The sequence below is a fragment of the Lepidochelys kempii genome, chromosome 2, assembly GCF_965140265.1.
Source record: "Lepidochelys kempii isolate rLepKem1 chromosome 2, rLepKem1.hap2, whole genome shotgun sequence".
Lineage (NCBI taxonomy): Eukaryota > Metazoa > Chordata > Testudines > Cheloniidae > Lepidochelys > Lepidochelys kempii.
In genome coordinates, this window is record NC_133257.1 from 18536190 (window position 1) to 18557175 (window position 20986).

Sequence of the window (20986 nt, forward strand, 5' to 3'; positions counted from 1 at the left end):
TGGGCTAAGGGTATAGTTGGATAGATTAACAATATTGCTGGGTGGGTTAAGGGAACCACTGTTGTGGCCCCTTGTGGCATGTAGTAGTTTAGATAGTTTAGTGTCCTTTTTCTTTTGTAGAGAAGCAAAGTGTATGTTGTAAATGGCTTGCTAATTTTTATAAAGTCCAGCCATGAGGAAGTTTGTGTGGAAGGTTGGTTTTTTATGAGAGTATCCAGTTTTGAGAGCTCATTCTTAATCTTTCCCTGTTTTCTGTAGAGGATGTTGATTAGGTGGTTCCGCAGTTTCTTTGCAAGCATGTGGCACAAGCTGTCAGCATAGTAAAAACCTGTGTCAGCTGACTCAGGCTCTTGGGGCTTGAGCTAAGGAACTGTTTAATTGCAGTGTACATGTTTGGGTTTGGGCTGGAGCCTGGTTATAGGACCCTGCGAGGTGAAAGAATCCCAGAGCTCAGACTGCAGCCTGAACCCAAACGTCTACACCGCAATTAAACAGCCCATTAACCTGAGCTCAGTGAGCCTGAGTCATCTGATAGATACTACCACTTCTGTTGCTCTTAGTGCTCTTTCTAGTACTGCAGACACACTATCCATTAAAAGAAGAGCTACTGCACAACAGAATTGTGAGGACTGGTTGCTAACTTTTTGACCTGGGTATACAATGGTTTTGTATAGTTATAAATGTACCTTTTATGAAAATCTTAGCAATAAACCATCAGGTATCCTAACCTGTCGACATGGGACAGTTTGACAGCACTACATTTGCTTATTATTGTAATTGAAATCCTGCAAATACCTACTCAGACTGTCATGGTTAATTAAAAATAAGACTGATCATTTCATATGTTTTTATATTTTTCCATATTGGGGGAGAAAAATATTCTCTCTGTCTTTGAAAACTGACAGTGGGACTAAGTTCACAATTGAAAGGAAGTGGCAACACTTAATATCTATGTAAACTATAAAGGAAGTAAAAAGTTATGGTGTCAAAGTATTTGTGCTGATGAAGGTAAATTCATGAGTAAACTTTCTTTGGGTAGCTTGGAGCCTTAACTACACAATTTCCATTAGGTTAAATTAAGTGAGATGTCCTAAACCCTGTGCAGTGCTTTGTAAATATACAAATTATTATTTATGTTGTTTGGGTCTGACATTGTGTTTGGTGTTGTATAATGCAAGACAGCCTCAACACCAAAGAGCTTACAATATGAAATAAGTGAAAGAACACACTCACAGTCTCTAAGGTGCCACAAGTACTCCTTTTCTTTTTGCGAATACAGACTAACACGGCTGTTACTCTGAAACCAGTGGGAAGTACGAGGCAGTAGATAAGAGGTTTAATTATTCTCCCCCATAATTTCAATAAACTCCTCTTTTGAAGGTCAACACAGAAGATATGGTCTCTGAGTGGGGTTTGAATGAGTCATATAGACTGGCCAGGTGGAGTTCAGAGGACATTCCATGTGTAGGGGGTAGCGTGGAGGTAAAATGACAGCTTCATACTGGTCTTAAAAGGTGCTCTGATACAATGGTGATGGGGGTCATCTAAGTACATAGACAGGAAAGTATCAGTTTGCAAGTTTACTTTGCTCCTTTCTTCCCACTCTTCCATAGATGACACCAGAAATGGCACACACAAAAATAACTAGCATTCTCTAATAGTTTGGCCTGAAAAGCTGTGCAGAAAAGGGCAAATTGCTTTTTTAGAGGAACTCTCCAGATGTATGCTGCTTTATACAGATATTCTGTTGTGTTCAAAATATTAGTATGTTTAAGTCAAATACGACAACGCCCAGGGGTTAATAAGTGCTTTAAAGAAAATTTGATTCAAATGTTTATGTGGATGTTTTTTGTTTCTTGGGCTTTATGATTTTAATTTTGGGGAAGGGAGAAGGGTTTAAAACTAAGACAGAGTGGTTTTTTCCATTTGTTCAAGCTCTTAAATATTAAAAAACATTCTTACTGCACACTTTTTGGAATAGGAAGTAGAGATTGACGAAACAGTAAGCATTTTGATACTGTTACATTTTTGCTTTTCAGCTTTCCCAAGCCAAGGCAGGGAAGCTAAATCCACACATACATGTAGAATTTGAGTGGAACCTTCGACAGGAAGAAATTGATGAAAGTGATGATGATTTAGATGACAAGGTAAAAGTGAATTTTGAATAATTGACATGGGTTTCCAAGAAGTTCTCAAAGTTGGCTAGTTTTGTGGAAATGTAAGAAAATATTTTTAATTTAAATTTAATATGAAATTCAATAGTTGCTACTTTGCCAATTGAAACTAATGCTGACATCTTTATCCTGTCCCAGTTTTTCGAGTGATTGCACGTGTCCATTCCACTGCAGGTGCTTCCATGCCTCATGCACAGTTGTTGGAAAACTTTTTCCCTCAGCAGTACCCATCAGGGTGGCTTGAGTGCCTTCTGTTGCCATGCTACGCATTTTGTGTAATAATGTGGAGCCACCCCCAACCCTCCTCAGTTCCTTCTTACCACCAGTGACAGCTGGAGTGCTCCCAGTCTTGCTATCACAAGTTTATTTCCCTCACTCTTTGTATATAATCTGTTTCTCATTTAGTAGTTAGTTAGATATAGTATATAGTTCATACTGGTCTTAAGTTTCAGGTTTTAGGTACTTTTGAACCAAATTTGATTCTCAGGCCCAGGACTGGGGCTAGAACCATGCCTCGCTCTCTCTCATTCAAATCCTGCCCGTTGTAAGCCAGACTGATGCTGGTCAGTGACCCACACCTCAGCTGCCTAAAATGTTTGGAGGAGTCCCACATGAGTGACAAGTGTCTCATTTGTAGAGGGAATAAACCTCGCTTTAAAAAAGATAGAGTAGCAAGACCTAAGTGTCTCCTTATGGAAGCGGCACTTCACCGTTCATGGGAGCCATCAGTACATACTGCGCCTCCTGAGATGTCTTCAGCGCTATGTTCTGTGTCTCTGGAACTGAAGAAGAGACAGGTCTTCCAAGGACATGGTACCTCATACAGCAAGACCTTTGGTACTGAGGCCAACTAGAAGCAAGAATTCTGAGAGGGTCACTGAGGAGAAGCATTCCCCAGAGTGTTCCTCTGCTACAAAGGGGGAAGATTTGTCAACTCCAGAACCTGTGCCAGGTCTGTCAAGGCCAACACCTGAAGTTCCAATATGCTGGACTCAAGACCCAATTCCAGTACCAAGAATGCCAGAGGCATATGCTGCTGCCAGAGAATTGTTTAACCTTTCTGTATTGGTGTCCCTGGCAATGCAGGAAGGGTTTCAGCTGATCCTGGTGACTGTAGTTCCTGCACCAGCTTCTCAAGACCATGGAGTGGCAATGCCACTTCCAGTACCTAGAAGGCCTGTATATTCCAGGGGAAAGCTATTGTTAATATCCCCAGTACCACTGTCCCCTGGTTTGGCTTACCTGTGTCCTGTCCACATGGGTTCTGCTCCACCATCACCGGGGACTCAGAGTCAGATTTGGAAGTGGGGTCTTTTGTGTCCCATACCAGACAGGAAGTTGACTTTCCATAAGAGCCTTAAAGTCCATGGATGTCACATCAGTCCCAGCAATGGGCACATCGCAACAGGCCATGGCCTGCATAACCATGGGGCCCACCACCATGTCAGTGGCCGTTCTGGAAGGTGGGGTGTCTGTCCCCCTGTTAAGACCTCTCCTCACCTGAGTTGACTTCCTCAAGGGTGCACAGAGATCATCAGCACCACAGACAATGGTTTCTGGTGCCCGGAACGGGGAGCGGTACTGAGCAACTAGAAATTGCTCAGACAGCACTTCCACTGCAAGAGGCAGATCAGCCATTCCCTCAGCATTGCCCTGTGTACCAATGGTGTGTCTTCTTCCTCATCACCCAATGAGGCTGTAGAGATGGTGAGTGATTCTCCACAACCAGAAGAGAATTACAAGGCTCACTAAGGACTGCTTGCCTCGGTTTTAGACAGTCAAGTGGAAGGGGTCTGTGAAAAATATCACAAGCTAGTGAACATATTAGTATCTGCGGAGCCCTCCAGAGTGGCAATTCCAGTTAATGAAGCAATTCTGGAGCCAGTTAAAAAAACTTTGGCTGACCCCTTCTTCTCTCCTGCCTATGGTGAAACAGGCAGAATAGAGACACTGTGTCCTTTTTAAGGGTTTTGAACATCTCTGATTTCACTTGCTCCCAGTCTCTTTGGTTGTGGCACTAGCTAATGAGTGGAAGAGGCAGGACACCAAGGGTCAACAGCAAAGAGTAATGAATCAAAGAGGCTGAATTTGTTTGGTTGTAAACTTTATTTGACAGGAGGCCTATTGCTTAGAATTACTAACCAGCAAGCTCTCCTGTGTCACTATGACTTCACCGTATGGGGAGCACTGGGAGCAAAAAACCTACCTGGCTTGACTTAGCTTAATAAGTTTATGGAGGGGATGGTATGATGAGACTTCCTACAATGGCATGGAGCCGATCTGTGACTGCTAGTAGCAAATATCCCACTGGGGCTATGATGATATGATGGGAAACTAGATGGTGAGGGCGCTGAGTTACTACAGAGAGTTCTTTCCCAGTTGTTTGGCTGGTGGGTCTTTCCCACATGCTCAGGATCTAACTGATTGCCATATTTGGGGTCGGGAAGGCATTTTCCCCTGGCAGAGACCCTGGGTTTTTTTAACCTTCCTCTGCAGCATGGGGCACAGGTCACTTGCAGATTTAAACAAGTGTAAAAGGTGGATTCTCTGTAACTTGAAGTCTTTAAATCATGATTTGAAGACTTCAGTAACTCAGCCAGAGGTTATGGGTCTATTACAGGAGTGGGTGAGTGAGGTTCTGTGGCCTGCAGTGTGCAGAAGGTCAGAGCAGATGATCATGGTCGTTTCTTCTGACCTTAAAGTCTGTGAGTCTATAAAACATCACAATGTTTAAAGACAGCTACTGGAGGACTCCAGACAGTTCACTCTTATGATAGAGAAGCGTAAGTTGGTGGCAAAGACAGCTCTTCAGGATTGCTTGGATGCGGTGGACTCAGCAGTTCAATGCCTGGTATCTGCCATGTCTGTAAGGAGGTGTTCATAGCTGCAGTCTTCCGGTCTCTCTCCTGAAGTACAGCACATCATCCAGGATTTGCCATGTGATGGTCTGTCCCACTTCTTGGAAAAGATGGATGATAGGCTGTGTAACCTAAAAGATTCCAGGACAACACTGAAGTCACTTGGAATCTACATGCTGGTGACAAAGAGGAAACAGTTCTGGCCCCATCAGGCTCACAGATATCAGAATTTTATACCTTGGCACCAAGACCTGCCAAGAAAAAGAGGCAGGAATTACAGGAGACGACAGCCCCCCTTGTCATCTGTGACAAGCAGCAGCCCAGTTTAAATATGCATTTTCACGGGTTTGTCAAAGACAGCATACCAGTAGTTACAAACCAATTTGTTTCTACCCTATCTTTGCCAGTCCTTCATGCTTGGACTCACACCACATCTTATTGGTGGGTCCTTAGCATAATGGATCTGGGCTATTCCCTGCATTCGTTTCCAACTCCACTTCTCTTCCCATCCCTCTTCAGGGACTGCTCACAAGACCATTCATCAGCGGGAGGTCCAATTTCTCCTTCTAGTGGAAGCCACAGAGAGAGTTCCTCAGGGAAAAATGTTTTTATTCCCACTCTTTCCTTATTCCCAAATCAAAAGGTCGTCTCATTTTTATTTTAGACCTAAGAGAGTTAAACAAGTACCTGAAGAAAATAAAGTTCCATATGGTTACCCTAGCTTCCATCATTTCTTCCCTGGAACAGGGCAAATGGTATGCTGCTCTTGACTTTCAGGATGCCTACTTCCAGAGAGCAATCTGTCCAGACCATGGGAAGTTTCTCAGGTTTGTAGTGAATGGGACACTATCAATTCATGGTACTTCCATTGGCCTGTCAGCAGCCTCTTATGTTTTCACAAAGCACATGGTACTGGTAGCTACATATCTGAGGAGATTGGGAATCCGTGTGTTTCCCTGCCTGCACAACTGGCTGGTGAGAGGCCAGTCCGAGTCTCAAGTGCTGTTCAGTGTGGCCATCATTCAATCCACCTTCAATACACTGGGGCTCTTACTCAGTCTGGACAAACCAATTCTAAAATCTGTGCAGAGAATAGAGTTTACCAGGACACTCCTAGATGCTACAAAAACCAGAGTGTTTCTTGCCCCATTCAAGGTTCCAAACACTCTGAGACCATGTTGGATCTAAAAGCACATCCTGTTACCACAGTGCACATTTGCCCCAAACTTTTGGGGCACGAGGCAGCATATGTACATACCTATGTAGTACAGCATGACAGACTACTCCTCAGGAGGCTTCAGGGATGGGTAGCATCAATGTATGTCCCCTTTCAACATCATCTAAACAGAGCGATTCACGTCCAGAGGAAATTTTGTCCTTTCTGAGTTGGTGGACAGACCCTTGGAACGTTTGCATGGGAGTTCCCTTTGTTTCTCCGCAACTAAATCTCATTTTAGTCACAAATGCCTCGTCCCTGTATTGTGGTGTACACGTTGGAATCGTGCAAACTTAATGCTTTTGGTTATCACAGAATCTGAGGACTCATATAAACTTCAGGGATCTATGTGCTATCCATCTAGTCTACTTGGCATTCCATCCGTGTATTCTGGGAAAATATCTGCTAGTTTTAACAGACAACACAGCAACTATGTTTTATGTAATCAGACAGGGAGTGGTACCTTTGTCCCAAATGTACAAGGAGGCAGTTCTACTTTGGGAATTCTGCGTAACCAATTCCATTCACCTCTAAGCTGCGTAACTTCCAGAACAGAACATGTTGGCAGATCACCTAAGCTGGTCTTTGCTCACCACACGTGGTCATTACATCGAGACATTGCCAGGTCTATCTTCCGGCTGTGGGGGAACTCCCCAAATGGACCTGTTTGCAGCAAAGGCCAACAGAAAGTGCCATCAGTTCTGTTCCCATGGGGGTCACAGCTCAGGGTCTTTGACAGACACTTTCTGCCTTTCCTCTGATACTATTTCTACTCAGAGCCCTGTTCAAGGCCAAGCAGGATCATGCTTGCCTCACTGACAGCACCACCGTGGTCTTGGCAACATTGATTCTCGACCCTGCTAGTATTGTTAGCGAGGCCACTTCTACTTCTTCCATTAAATTTACGTGTGATTTCTCAAGACCCTGGCTGTCTGCTCCACCTCAAACTACAGGCCTTCCACTTGACAATATGGATGCTTCATGGCTAGCACAGTGGAAATAGTTGCTCGAAAGATGTTCAGGAAGTGCTTTTGAATTGCCGAAAGCCTTCAACTAGACATACTTACCTGGCCAAATTAAAATGTTTTTCTATGTGGTCTCAACAGAAAAGTCTCTTTCCAGTGCAGGCTTCCATTAGCCATGTTTTGAATTGTCTGTTGCTCCTAAAACATCAAGGTCTGACAGTTCCACTAAAATACATTTGTCAACAATTTCAGTATTCCATCCCTCCAGTGGGTAATAGATTGTTTTTTCTCCAATTCCAAACTATCCGGTTTCTAAAAGGTTGGACAGATTATATCCTCAGGTTCAAGAAGCTGTTTCCTCATGAGATCTCAACATCATGCTAACAAAATTAATGGGACCTCCCTTTGAACCTCTTGTGACTTGCTTCCGACTCCATTTCTCCATGAAAACGGTGTTTCTGATTGTGATTACCTCAGCAAGGAGAGTGGGTGAATTGAGAGCCTTGGTTTGAGAACCTCCTTATTCGGTTTTCCATAAGGATGAAGTTTACCTCCACCCTGACCCAAAATTCTTGACAAAGGTGGTTTCCAGTTTCCACATTAACCAAGCAATTTATTTGTCAACTTTTTTCCTGAAGTTTCACAAGCATACACATCAGCAGAAGCTTCATTTACTGGATCTAGGATGTGATTAGCCATCTACTTGACTGCATCAGACTCTTTAGATTTTCAGCCCAGTTATTTGTCACAGTTGCAGATAGTGAAAGATAAATTGGCTTCACTCAGAAGATTTCCTCCGGGATTTCGTCTTGCGTTCGTTTTGCTACCACTTCGCTAATGTCAGTGGCTCATTCAACTAGAGTGCAAGCAGCTTCAGCAGCTTTCCTAGCACAAATACCTATCTGAGACATTTACAAAGCAGCAACCTGGTCATCAGTTCACACCTTTGCTGCTCATTATTTAGTTGGGGATTGGTCCTGCTTTTGAGCAGGGGGTTGGACTAGATGACCTCCTGAGGTCCCTTCCAACCCTGATATTCTATGATTCTATGATTATACCATTTCCCATCGGTCCAGGAATCATGCCAGTTTTGGGTGGGTTGTTGTACAGTCATTCAGATAGACTCCAAGCTCGCCTCCACGTTAATCTGCTTGTGAGTCACCTACAGCAGAATTAACATGTGCAATCATGCAAAGAAAGGGAAAAAAGGTTACCTACCTTTCTGTAACTTGTTCTTTGAGATATGTAGCACATGTCCATTCGACGACTCGCCCTCCTTCCCCTCTCTGTCGGAATCTATCCGATAAGAAGCAATTGGCAGGGAGCGGCTCTGTGGTGACAGAGGGTGCTTGAGCCGCCCGACGAGTACTGCAGTTCTGACAACTGTGTAGTAGGCACGCACATGTCTTCAGTAGAATGGATACGTGAAACACACCTCGAAGAGCAGGTGTGGTAGGTAGGTATGGAAAGGTAGGTAACCATTTCTCCTTTGATTAAAATGTCTATTCATAGATGTTAAAATATGCCCGTTGGAGACCGGACATATCTTTAATGTAAAATGCATGTATGCCATTTAAAAAAAATGTTGCACATTTTTACTTTCAGCTTTAATTATAGCTGCCAGAAGAAAATGAATTTAATTAAATCAATATAGTTGTCCTTTTTATGGTGATTTTTTCCCTCCAAATTGAGATAGGTTAGGTTTTTTTAATTCATAAGATGCACTTTTTGTGTTAAATACACTTTCTACAAATCCATAATTTGTTTTTACTTGTTGCATCAACAGCCCTGTCTGTTTTTCAAGAACTGTGTTGCACAGTTCTGGAAAAAGGAGTCATGAAAGAACCAAATTCAGGGCAAAAGGAAGGATTTCCTAGTGGTTAGAGTGATTGTCTAGGTCTTGGGAGACCAGGTTTCAATTCCGTGCTCTCCCACAGGCTTCCTGTGTGACCTTAGCCAAGTCACTTAATTGCTCTGAGTGCTCTTTCCCCATCTGTAAAATGGGGATAACAGTACTTCCCTACCTCACACAGATATGAGGAAAAATACACTAAAAATGTTGGAAGTTGCCCCATTATTACCAAAAATGGGGACCTTAGGGATCTTCAAAATCGAAAATGACACATATTTTGGGAAAAGAAAATATAGCATCTTGTAAATGGCTACTGCAGTAAGCATGCCAAACTTGTTTGCCTGAAAAGTTATTCCTTTATTTCTCTATGCATTTATAATTCATTCTAGCATCACATGTAATTTTAAATTAATATCCTGGCCCCATTGGTAGTCTTCCCCCTTGATTTCAGTTGGGCCAGGATTTTAAGTGCAATTCAAAATGAAGGTTTACTGTTACCTCCTAAATAATACTTTGTTAAAAACCAAGCAAGGTGAATAGCATAACTGTATAGCAGTACATATACAGTTTTCAGTGCCGATAATCTAATTACAACTTGTAAATTTTAATCTGCTAAAGCCACAGCCATTAATTTATGTGAGAGAAGTGGGAGTTTCACGAATGAGGATACCTTAAGGGGATGAGCTGAAGTTATCTAACCAATCAGCAAGGAAGTCATATTGGTTTCTATGTATATGTATATCAGGAACTAGTTCTGTTGTAATCATACAAATATTTTTTCTGTATTTAATCATACATACACACACAAACCCTTCCTGTATATATACACAGTGGCTTTCACATTTTGTATAGCATTGTAAAAAGGATGACAAAGCTGAGAATTGCAGGACTCCAAAATGTGTATATGATGACTATATTGGCCCTCCTATACTAAATCTGTGCAATAATGTAATTTTTCTCTGTTTTCATAGCCTAGTCCTATAAAGAAAGAACGTTCTCCAAGACCCCAGAGCTTTTGCCACTCTTCCAGTCTTTCCCCCCAAGACAAAATGACTCTGCCTGGATTTAGCACTCCTAGAGACAAACAAAGACTGTCCTACGGAGCCTTTACAAATCAGATTTTTGTCTCTACAAGCACAGATTCTCCAGCTTCTCCAACAGCAGATGCTCCTCCTCTCCCTCCTAGAAATGCTGGCAAAGGTAAGTCTGTTCGCAAAAATTTAATGGAAACCAAAAATTATTGTTCAATGCTTCTCATAACCAACCTGAACACTTTGTGTTCTTCCAAGATTTAGTGTGCTTTTCCTTCACTTTGTATAATGCTTTTTAATCTAATGAAGTTCACATACTGAAAGCTTGCATTTTACAGTGCTGAAATGAAAAGTTTACAGTAGATTTGTATTTAAGTTGCATCCGACATGAATTATTAAGAATAACAAATACGTACTACAATTCTGTTTTCAAAAAAGCAGCTAATTCATTCTATATAGAAATAATTCTGCTCATGTTATGCTTGTTATTTAAAGCCATTATTTTAACAGTACACACTGGACATAAACCCAAACCAAAATCTCAAATCTGAGCCCTTTGAACATCTTGGTAACTAATGAGCGGTGCTTCAGGTTACAGTGCTATGCAGCTTCTGGCAGAGAAGACAGCCAGACCATGAGCAGGCTGGTGAGGTCCCCACTTATCATACTAGGCCCCCCACATGTAGAGCTGCTAGAATGGCTCTGCTGAGCACTAATGTGGGGGAAGGGAAGGTCCTAAGCACTCCACCAGGTGTCCAGCAAACCGCATATTCACGGAAAAACTGAGCAAGAGGCCCCAGGTCTTCACTGAGTGAAACAACCGCTTGGTTTTCTAGGATTAGGATTATCCATGAAGAAGAATTAAGGGTTTGTGCTAAAATTGTTGGTTTCAGAGTAACAGCCGTGTTAGTCTGTATTCGCAAAAAGAAAAGGAGTACTTGTGGCACCTTAGAGACTAACCAATTTATCTGAGCATAAGCTTTCGTGAGCTACAGCTCACTTCATCAGATGCATACTGTGGAAACTGCAGAAGACATTATATACACAGAGACCATGAAACAATACCTCCTCCCACCCCACTCTCCTGCTGGTAATAGCTTATCTAAAGTGATCACTCTCCTTACAATGTGTATGATAATTAAGTTGGGCCATTTCTAGCACAAATCCAGGTTTTCTCACCCTCCGCCCCCCCCGCCCCAACTCACTCTCCTGCTGGTATTAGCCCATCCAAAGTGACCACTCTCTTTACAATGTGTATGAAAATCAAGGTGGGCCATTTCCAGCACAAATCCAGGTTTTCTCCCCCCTCCCCCCCCAAAAAAACCACACACACACAAGCTCACTCTCCTGCTGGTAATAGCTTATCCAAAGTGACCACTCTCCCTACAATGTGCATGTTAATCAAGGTGGGCCATTTCCAGCACAAATCCAGGTTTTCTCACTCCCCACCCCCATACACACACACAAACTCACTCTCCTGCTGGTAATAGCTCATCCAGACTGACCACTCTCCTTACAATGTGTATGATAATCAAGGTGGGTCATTTCCAGGATAAATCCAAATTTAACCAGAACGTCGGGGGAGGGGGGGGGGTTAGGAAAAAACAAGGGGAAATAGGCTACCTTGCATAATGACTTAGCCACTCGCAGTCTCTATTTAAGCCTAAATTAATAGTATCCAATTTGCAAATGAATTCCAATTCAGCAGTTTCTCGCTGGATTCTGGATTTGAAGTTTTTTTGTTGTAAGATAGCGACCTTCATGTCTGTAATTGCGTGACCAGAGAGATTGAAGTGTTCTCCGACTGGTTTATGAATGTTATAATTCTTGACATCTGATTTGTGTCCATTTATTCTTTTACGTAGAGACTGTCCAGTTTGACCAATGTACATGGCAGAGGGGCATTGCTGGCACATGATGGCATATATCACATTGGTGGATGTGCAGGTGAACGAGCTGGTCAGTTTGGATGAGCTATTACCAGCAGGAGAGTGAGTTTGTGTGTAGGGGGGTGGAGGGTGAGAAAACCTGGATTTGTGCTGGAAATGGCCCACCTTGATTATCATGCACATTGTAAGGAGAGTGGTCACTTTGGATAAGCTATTACCAGCAGGAGAGTGAGTTTGTGTGTGTATGGGGGTGGGGGGTGAGAAAACCTGGATTTGTGCTGGAAATGGCCCACCTTGATTATCATGCACATTGTAGGGAGAGTGGTCACTTTGGATGAACTATTACCAGCAGGAGAGTGAGTTTGGGGGCGGGGGGGCGGAGGGTGAGAAAACCTGGATTTGTGCTGGAAATGGCCCACCTTGATTATCATACACATTGTAAAGAGAGTGGTCACTTTGGATGGGCTATTACCATCAGGAGAGTGAGTTTGTGTTGAGGGGGGGCGGAGGGTGAGAAAACCTGGATTTGTGCTGGAAATGGCCCAACTTGATTATCATACACATTGTAAGGAGAGTGATCACTTTAGATAAGCTATTACCAGCAGGAGAGTGGGGTGGGAGGAGGTATTGTTTCATGGTCTCTGTGTATATAATGTCTTCTGCAGTTTCCACAGTATGCATCCGATGAAGTGAGCTGTAGCTCACGAAAGCTTATGCTCAAATAAATTGGTTAGTCTCTAAGGTGCCACAAGTACTCCTTTTCTTTTTGCTAAAATTGTGTAATCATCACCATGTGCACTTAACGTAAAGCCATGAGATATTTAATGTTGCCTTTTTTGTGATGAAATAATAAATATTATAATAGTGTTTAAAAGGGAAGAGAATCTCTTACAACTATATTAGTCCTGAAGATTTTTTTCACACCTGATGTATTGTTGCTGTAATAGATGTTAATAGTTTGTTAATCCATTTATACCATACTCATAACATTATGATCTGGAGTGGGCTATTCATCTATGGAATATAATTGTTAGTTTTCTATAATGCACTGAAGTCTAATCTTGAAGCTTTGCTACCATCAAATTTTCTACTTTTTTCTCTCCTGCAGCTTATACAGAGCCAAACTGTTTTTATTTATTTATTTTGATTTTGATTTGTTTTTAAACTAGACTTATGTAAAATGTGCTTAGTGGCTAACAGCATAACATGAGGCTAAAAGCCTTAAGTGAATTTGTCCCCTTGAGTTACAAAGCTGTTACATAACTATTTGCATTTCATTTTCTTGGCTCTTATGTTAGTTTAAATTTTTAAAAGGAATAAAGAAAAGATCTCATTAAAATGTACAGCGTGACACTGGATGCAGTAGTCTCTGTTTGCTTTATAGAACAACAGTTGCATGATTCAGATACCATGCTTGGGAAATACTGTTCCAAGGTCAGCATTAGTCATGTATTGGTGATTTTAGTGTTTCCTGGGTTGTTTTTTTTTTTAATATAGGAAAGTTGCCAATTGACTGCCTAACTAGCCTTGCTGTTCTGTTACACAGTTTCTGTCTTCATCCATTACTCATGGGCTAATGCTCCCCCTCCTGTGGCATTCGGAGGTGGTCCAGTGTTGTTGCTGGAGGCTCCAGGACTAAGCTTCGCTCTTCAGCTAAGGCCACCAGATTTTCTGCCTCTGGTGATGGAGCAAGCTGGTAGTTCAGTTTCTCCCAACCATTTTGTTTTAAAGCCTTTATTATTATTCATTTTCATGCAGTTTTGACTTATCATCTCATCGAGGGGAGGAGGGAGATAAATAGCAGCAGGGCGGTTTCAGCCACCTGGATCTGCTACTGCAGCATCTCCTGTTAGACTCCTTTGCAGAGCTGTCCTAAAAACACCAGACTTAAATTTAAGCGTTGTTCCTTACATAAGGCAGCACTTACAAGATCTATAGAGGATTCATTATGACCTGCTTGTTACCATCTAGCTGACCTCTGCATTACTAGGGCACGGGGCTCAGAGTCCAGCCAACCGACCTTGGCACTGCTTGGGCAGTGGGCTCAGAGTCAGATCAGCAAGTCGAGTCCCAACCCTGCCCCAATGTCTCACAGAAAAGCCTGATCAAGAGCTTCTGAGCTTTCGGGTAGAGAGTCTAAGGATGAGGAGAAAGCTGTTTGGTCATTTTAGGGGGTAAGTCTTGCAACAGACATGGGCTGGAGGGGGAAAAAATCCTGAAAGGAACTAGTGTCCCTCCCAGATAGTGAAGTGGGTCCTCAGCTCCCTGGGGAAAGAAGCAGGGCTCCTACACAGCTCTCCTTACTCCCACTATGAATCAGGGGATTCTCAGGATACTCAGGGGTAAGTCCTGCATATCCCATACACTCCCAGAATGACGGAAGCAAATGTGTCCTTCACAAGGCAGTGATTACTCCTGGTAATGAATAAATCGGGAGGAAATATGGGGTTAGCCTCCTCCTCCTTTGTCTTCTCCTCCTGAGGGAGTGTTTGCTGGGGCTTTTGTCATACACAGAGTTTCACTCACAGACCGTCTTCTCTACCATGCTCACTGCCCCTCCGCCATGCCCTGTAGGGATGCAGAGAAGCCTGTGTTCCTCCTATGCAGTTCTTCCTCAGGCTGAAGCCTAATTGGGATTGAGCCTGTCTGGCTTTCAGCCCAAGGACCCTTGCTCTGCCAGGGAAAGATGGTCAGACTCTGAAAGGCAGACTCCACCACTCCATAGGCTGGCTCCACATTAAAGCCCTAGGAGCACTTCAAGCAGTCTGACCAGAACAGAGGGTCCCCACAAAACTGCACCATCATGGGATTACAGGGAGGTAAATGAGAAATCATAGAATCATAGAATATCAGGGTTGGAAGGGACCTCAGGAGGTCATCTAGTCCAACCCCCTGCTCAAAGCAGGACCAACACCAACTAAATCATCCTAGCCAGGGCTTTGTCAAGCCTGACCTTAAAAACCTCAAAGGAAGGAGATTCCACCACCTCCCTAGGTAACATCTCCTTGTCTGATGTAAGGTTCCAACAGCTACCATGGGACTGTGCTAGAGCATGGAGCCAGTCCGTAAGGAGCAGGTAGGTGTTGGGTTCCATTATGTAGTTTTGAAAAAGTTTCTTAATATTGTTTTATATCCTTTGGGATATAAATATAATAAATCTTTTCCAAAGCATGCTGTATACTTAAAGAAAAACACCTCCCTTTAGTCCTTCGTAAGCTGGCTTCAGTCTCTAGTGAAGTTCCTTAGTAGCACGGTTCCATGGTTTTTGCTGAGATGCCACAGTGAAGTGGAAACCATCAAATCTGAGCTTTGTGTGTTGGAATTATTATTTATGTAGGGGATATTACCATGACACTAATTTAACCGCAGATTCCTTTGTTAAATCCAAACAGTGATCATATTTATACAATTGCTCTAAACATGCCTAAAAAGCCTAAATAATAAACAACTTACTACATCCAAAGAGTAACAAAACATTTATAAGCATCTGATCATGATATTTACAAACAGGCTGAACCCAGGAGTTTTAGACCCAATTTAGTCAGGCATTAACAATGACCCTTCAGGAGTTCACCCTTTTGTACCCTTTTCATAAACCAGTGATGGCATTGCCTGTTACTAACTTAGTTAAAAACCATGTAGGGGCCAGTTTCAGGTCATTGCTGGTTCAATGTGCACAATTTTTTCTTATTATTAACTAATTATATTATAACTGGGGTTTCTTCTGCCCTTTATCTTTATCAATTACCCTTCAGGGCTAGCTTTTCCAGTTAAGCCATATTCTTTCAAGGCCTTCTCACAACTGCTAGCAAAACCAGCACTGTACACACAAACCACGAAGCATTTTTTTTTATTTAACTAAGCTAATTTAACTCTGTTCTAGCCTACAGTGTGGGGGAAGGAAGGCAAGTTAAAAATCATTTATGTACTGAATGCCCCTCTTACCCATGGTTTTTAGTGCATTTGATGTCTAAAAATTAACTTGGTTTATTTTTTAAAACTGTGTGCATGTATATGGGTTTATAAATTACAGTATGTCAATTTGTGTGTGTGTGTATAGCTAATGTATTTGCAAGTTATTTTTATATTTCTGCATATATTAGTTAGTGTAAGACTGGGTCTTTTGGCTTGGTAACTTTTCAGCTGGAGTTTTAAAAGCTGCAGAAATTGATGTGTTTGCTCCCTACATTTCATCGAGGAAAAAGGGTATGTTAGGTCTTGTCTATGTGATAAAAGTTGCACCAGTTGAAGTTAAATAGGCATACCTATTTATGTTAAACTGGTGCAAATCCCTGCATGGACATGCTTATTTTGTTAAAAGGTTGGCTTATTTTGGTTTAGCTAAAACTGATTACTTAGATTAATTTATGCTAAACCAAAATAAGCCTGGTTTAAAAGTGAAATAAGTGTGTCCACACTTTTTGGCACCAGCTCAAATAAATCGGTTTAAAAATCACATCTTTAGTTAAATTGGCTCAACTTTCTCATGTAAAAACAAGTCCTTAGTAATACTTAGTGAGAAAGTCAGTTGAATTTCAATTTCCATAATTCTGACAAGCTTCAGTTGTCTGATAGGTCTGCTGGTTAGTGTGTTGTTTTTGTAATGTTTTTTTTAAACTGACAACCAAAAAGTAGCATGGCTCAACCCATTAGTTTCACTGATCTTAATTAAATCTCTGCAAATGTTTAGTGACAAACCCAGTATTCAGGGTAATGTTGCCAGCTAGTTTTTCTAGTCCTGTTGTAAAGGTTTGGGGCAAATATGGGTCATTTTCACAATTTTAGGTGAAAATTAAGAAAATCTAAGTGGCTTTGCCAGTTTTCATCAGAAGACTTAATCAAAACCCTCCGATTTAGGTCTGTTTGGATTTTGAGCTGCTGGATGCATTTGATTTCCAAACTTGAAGCAAAACACAGTGTGTCAACCCATATACATTGAAAGCACAGCTCTGACTTTAATGCTCTTAGACTATATTATGACAGTCTTTCCTTACTAAATGCATACACAACTAATTTTTAAAGAAAAGTGCTTCTAGCTATGTGTTTTGTTGTATTTCATTGTCTTGTGTTTTTGATTTAGGTAAAACGAGCTATTTCACTCTTGTTTATATCTTGTTTTGTTAGTCTTGATTCGCTATACTGTTAATTTTCCAGTACTTTTAATAGGAAGAGAGACCTGATAGGACGCAAGTATGAATATATGGAAATCTATATGAAGTAACTTGATATAAGTTGTTAATTGTAGGTTTTGGCTTATTTTACAGGAGAAATTTAGAGTTGACAGTTGTAAGTATAGTGTATAGTTAATGTTCAGTCAATTTATTCTGCTTATGTCCTAAAGAGTAGTAGTGTGCTTGTGATCAGTATTTCTCAAATGTTGGCAGTAAGAGCTTGACGAGTAAAGAAAAGATATTGTCTGAAATGATTAATCTAATCAAACAGAGCTTTTAAATAATACCAATGAGCAATTTATATTTCTCATAAGAATTTTGAAAAAAATAGCAATATTTGTTATGAAAGTATCATTTTTAACACAAACTTATCACTTTCCTTTGCAGTACGTGTCCTACCATTAACTGGAATACTGGTTCTGCCATACCTCTCATGCAGTGGTAAAAAAATATATACTTTAGGTTCTCCCACTACAAAAAAAAAAATTATTTGATGGATGGTAACAGCTTTGCATGTTGTCACTGGTACACAAATTAATATATAGAACATGTACTAACTCCACAAAAGCTGAAGTACACACACTGTTAATTGCAGGCCTCTTACAATTATTTTAACTTCCCACAGAATGTTTTTAATTGCTGCACAGATAAATATCTTAAGGCTGGAAAATTTAATTTTAAATTACATGTTCTGTTAAACATTTTCTAACTTACCTTGTATAAATTTATGCTATTCTGAGTTTTGATCGTTACAGGGAAGATAGTAATATTCTTATCAATATAGGTTGAACCTCTCATCCGGTACTCCCTGGTCTGGCAACATCCATTGTCTGGCATAGTCGCCGACTCCATGGGTGCTCCAGGGCTGGAGCACCCACAGGGAAAAATTAGTGGGTGTGGAGCATCCACTGGCACCAAGCTCCCCCCTCTGCCGTCCTTCCCCTTCGCCTCTCATGTGCCGGAGGCCCCACACTTACCAACTCCTCCTTCTCCCTCCCAGCGCTTCCGGAGCACCGCAAACAGCTGATTCACAGCGTTCAAGCTCTGGGAGGCGGGGGGGGGGGAGGACCTGGAGCCGTCCTCAGAGCCCCCGGGGAGGGGGCTGGCAGCCGGGACCGGACTAGAGTGGTTCAACCTGTACTAAACATATCATTACAGACCTTAGTATCATTCCATTACCTGTTTCAGTAATAAAAAACAGATTGCAGTTCATTTTTTCCACAATAGTGTTTCCTGAAAATCCAACAATTTGACTTTCTGTCATTCTGAAACTAGCTATTTCCCTGAATATATTTTAGATGGTTTTCCTATATTCCTTATTTTCCTGAAAAGAAACTTATCTTTGGTAAATGTTACCCACTACTTTCCCTAAAGGGGGGGGGTGTTGTTTAGTGATTAGAGCAGGAGAGTGGTTGGGTTTATTAGCATTGGCGAAATCACTGTAAGTATTATTAATTTGTATTACTGGAACAGCTAAGACCCCTAGTCATAGATTAGGACCCCCCCCCCCCATTGTGTTAGCTGCTGTACAAACAGCGAATGAAAAGGCAGTCCCTGCCTGCAAGAAGTTTACAATTTAAGTATAAGACAAGAGACCACAAATGGCTACACACAGGGAATAGAAAGGAAACAATGAGACGGAATTGGTCACCACTGCAAACCAACAATGTAACCGTTTTTTAGGCGAAACTTCTCTGTGTCTGTTTATGCCATCTATAAAATGGGTATAACACTACCTATCTCACAACGTATGTTGCAAGTCTTAAAATTTGCAAAGTGATTTGAAATCCTTCTACTGAAAGGAGTTATATGTTAATTATTTCTATTGTACCATCCATAAGTTTCACATGTAAGAATGTGAACATTTGAAAACTATAAAATTATAAACGTTTTAAACTCCTTCTGTGGTACCTATAGACATGTTAGTATCATGAGGTATTAAAAATGCGTACACTCTATCTCAGTTTTAGTCACAAGTTTTTTCTGTTTAATTTTACTTTTGGTTTTTGAAATATATATTCTTAGTCAAGTTCTTGCTTTGCATTACTAATAAAAAGAGAGAGATCTTATTTAGTTTACTTCCACTTGAGTTTGAAGCTTTATGTTGCCTTAATTTAAATGGCAGTATATAGTGCCAATTCAGGATACTTTCTCCATTTTTTGAATGAAGCTTGGATTTTTTGTTCTGTAGTTCAGCTGGAAGGACTGATAAAGATGGTATGCACTTCCATCAATTGGTCACTAGGGGGTGATCGGGTAAAACTGTAAGAACTTTAATGGTTTGCATTTATCAGATCCATGTGTCAGCACATGTACCTCCAAAGTGGAGATTTCAAATAATTACCTCTTTTCTTCTGTCCTTGTGTAGCAAACAAATATGTTGTATTAACTGTGACTTTAGAATAATGTTAGCAGCAGCACAATGAGTACTGAACTCCTTCTAAGGACCTCCTGAGGTCCCTTCCAACCCTGAGATTCTGTGATTCTAAGGTTATATTTTGAGCTGCTGTTGGTTTGTAGCACTTCACAAAATCATTCATATAAAATAAAATGAAGAGCTTCTGTGTTGCACAAGTCTACAGAATCCTCAATCTAGATTTATATCACCAAAACTGTCTATATGTTTATTGGGAGAATTGTATTGCTTAAAGTTAGCTTTTTTTATAATGAAATTTTAAAAGATACAGAAATTATTTACATAGAAACTAAATGATAAAATTAGTATAGAAGAAGTGCATTAATTTGCACTCATGCCTGAGAGAATTGCAAATTACTGAATTGGTGAATAAGTTAAACAAAAATAGCAAGGATAATTCATTGCAAAATTTATAGTAATTTGTTCATACATTTGACATGTAATTTGGTTCACATTATTTTTACATACACGTTTTGCAGTACACGTGTAAAAGTAACATATTATTCATAATATCCACTCGGAGCTCTGTATTTTCTGAGGGAGGAAACAGCACTGCTTGTGTGCAAATTATGGCGTATATTGATTAGCAAACTGCAAATTAGCAAGGTTCTACTGTATGACTTAAACAAGAGACCATATTATTATTTATATCATAAGTAATATTCAATGTATATTTAGGCAGGTTTTGAATGGAGGAATAATTAAGTATTCATAGATAGACGCTATTTTTAATGCCTAAATCTTGCAATAAGTGCTATGTGGGCAGATCCCTGCATCTGAACAGAGTCTTGGACTAGTAAGGCTCTATCCAGTCAAAGGCCCATGCAGAGCTCATTGCAGGACCATGGCCAAAAAATGCATTATTACTTTATTGTAATGGCAAGAGTATTTGGAGCCATTCTAAACAAATACTATATACGTTTAAAATGAGGTTTTGTAATGTCTATTTCTTATCCACTAGGTTTAACGCTTTGTCATGCACTATATGTTTAATCCACACACAAACAGTAGCAATTAACAATAGAAAAATGAATTTATTTTGGAAACCTATTTCTTAGCATTCAAGGAAAGTTTGCTAAAGGAAAAAAATTATAAAACCTTGTTAGTCCCATTAGCTATGATATGATGCTCTGAAGCTATAATACTGACAGCATGCTAAAAGATTTAGTTTGTTGTTTCATTGTGGTATGGAGATTTTATAAATAGTAATTCTTAATCCCTAATTGAAGTACTTTATCTTCAATAAATAGTTTATAAAGATTTAAAACATTTTCTGCAGTTTTTAACAATGTCTAAAATTATAAATCCTGCAGTGATTAACCTTATGTGAATGTACATTTTAAAATATATGTTTGTCATTTATTGTCAAATTGCATACTGTCATATTACAATTAAAAATGGCAAAAAGGTGATG

General features: G+C 40.6%; 1 protein-coding gene across 2 annotated transcripts in view; it reads left to right on the forward strand.

The window, feature by feature from the left end:
- ASAP1 (ArfGAP with SH3 domain, ankyrin repeat and PH domain 1) overlaps positions 1–20986 on the forward strand; it is a 329105-nt gene that overhangs the window by 275910 nt on the left and 32209 nt on the right. Inside the window, exons 23-25 of one of the 2 annotated variants that reach the window (XM_073330123.1) lie at positions 2040–2147; positions 10037–10265; positions 17544–17597. In XM_073330123.1, the coding sequence (XP_073186224.1) occupies positions 2040–2147; positions 10037–10265; positions 17544–17597 (391 nt within the window). The remainder of the gene's footprint in view (positions 1–2039; positions 2148–10036; positions 10266–17543; positions 17598–20986) is intronic. The other variant, XM_073330124.1, reaches the window with a different exon arrangement.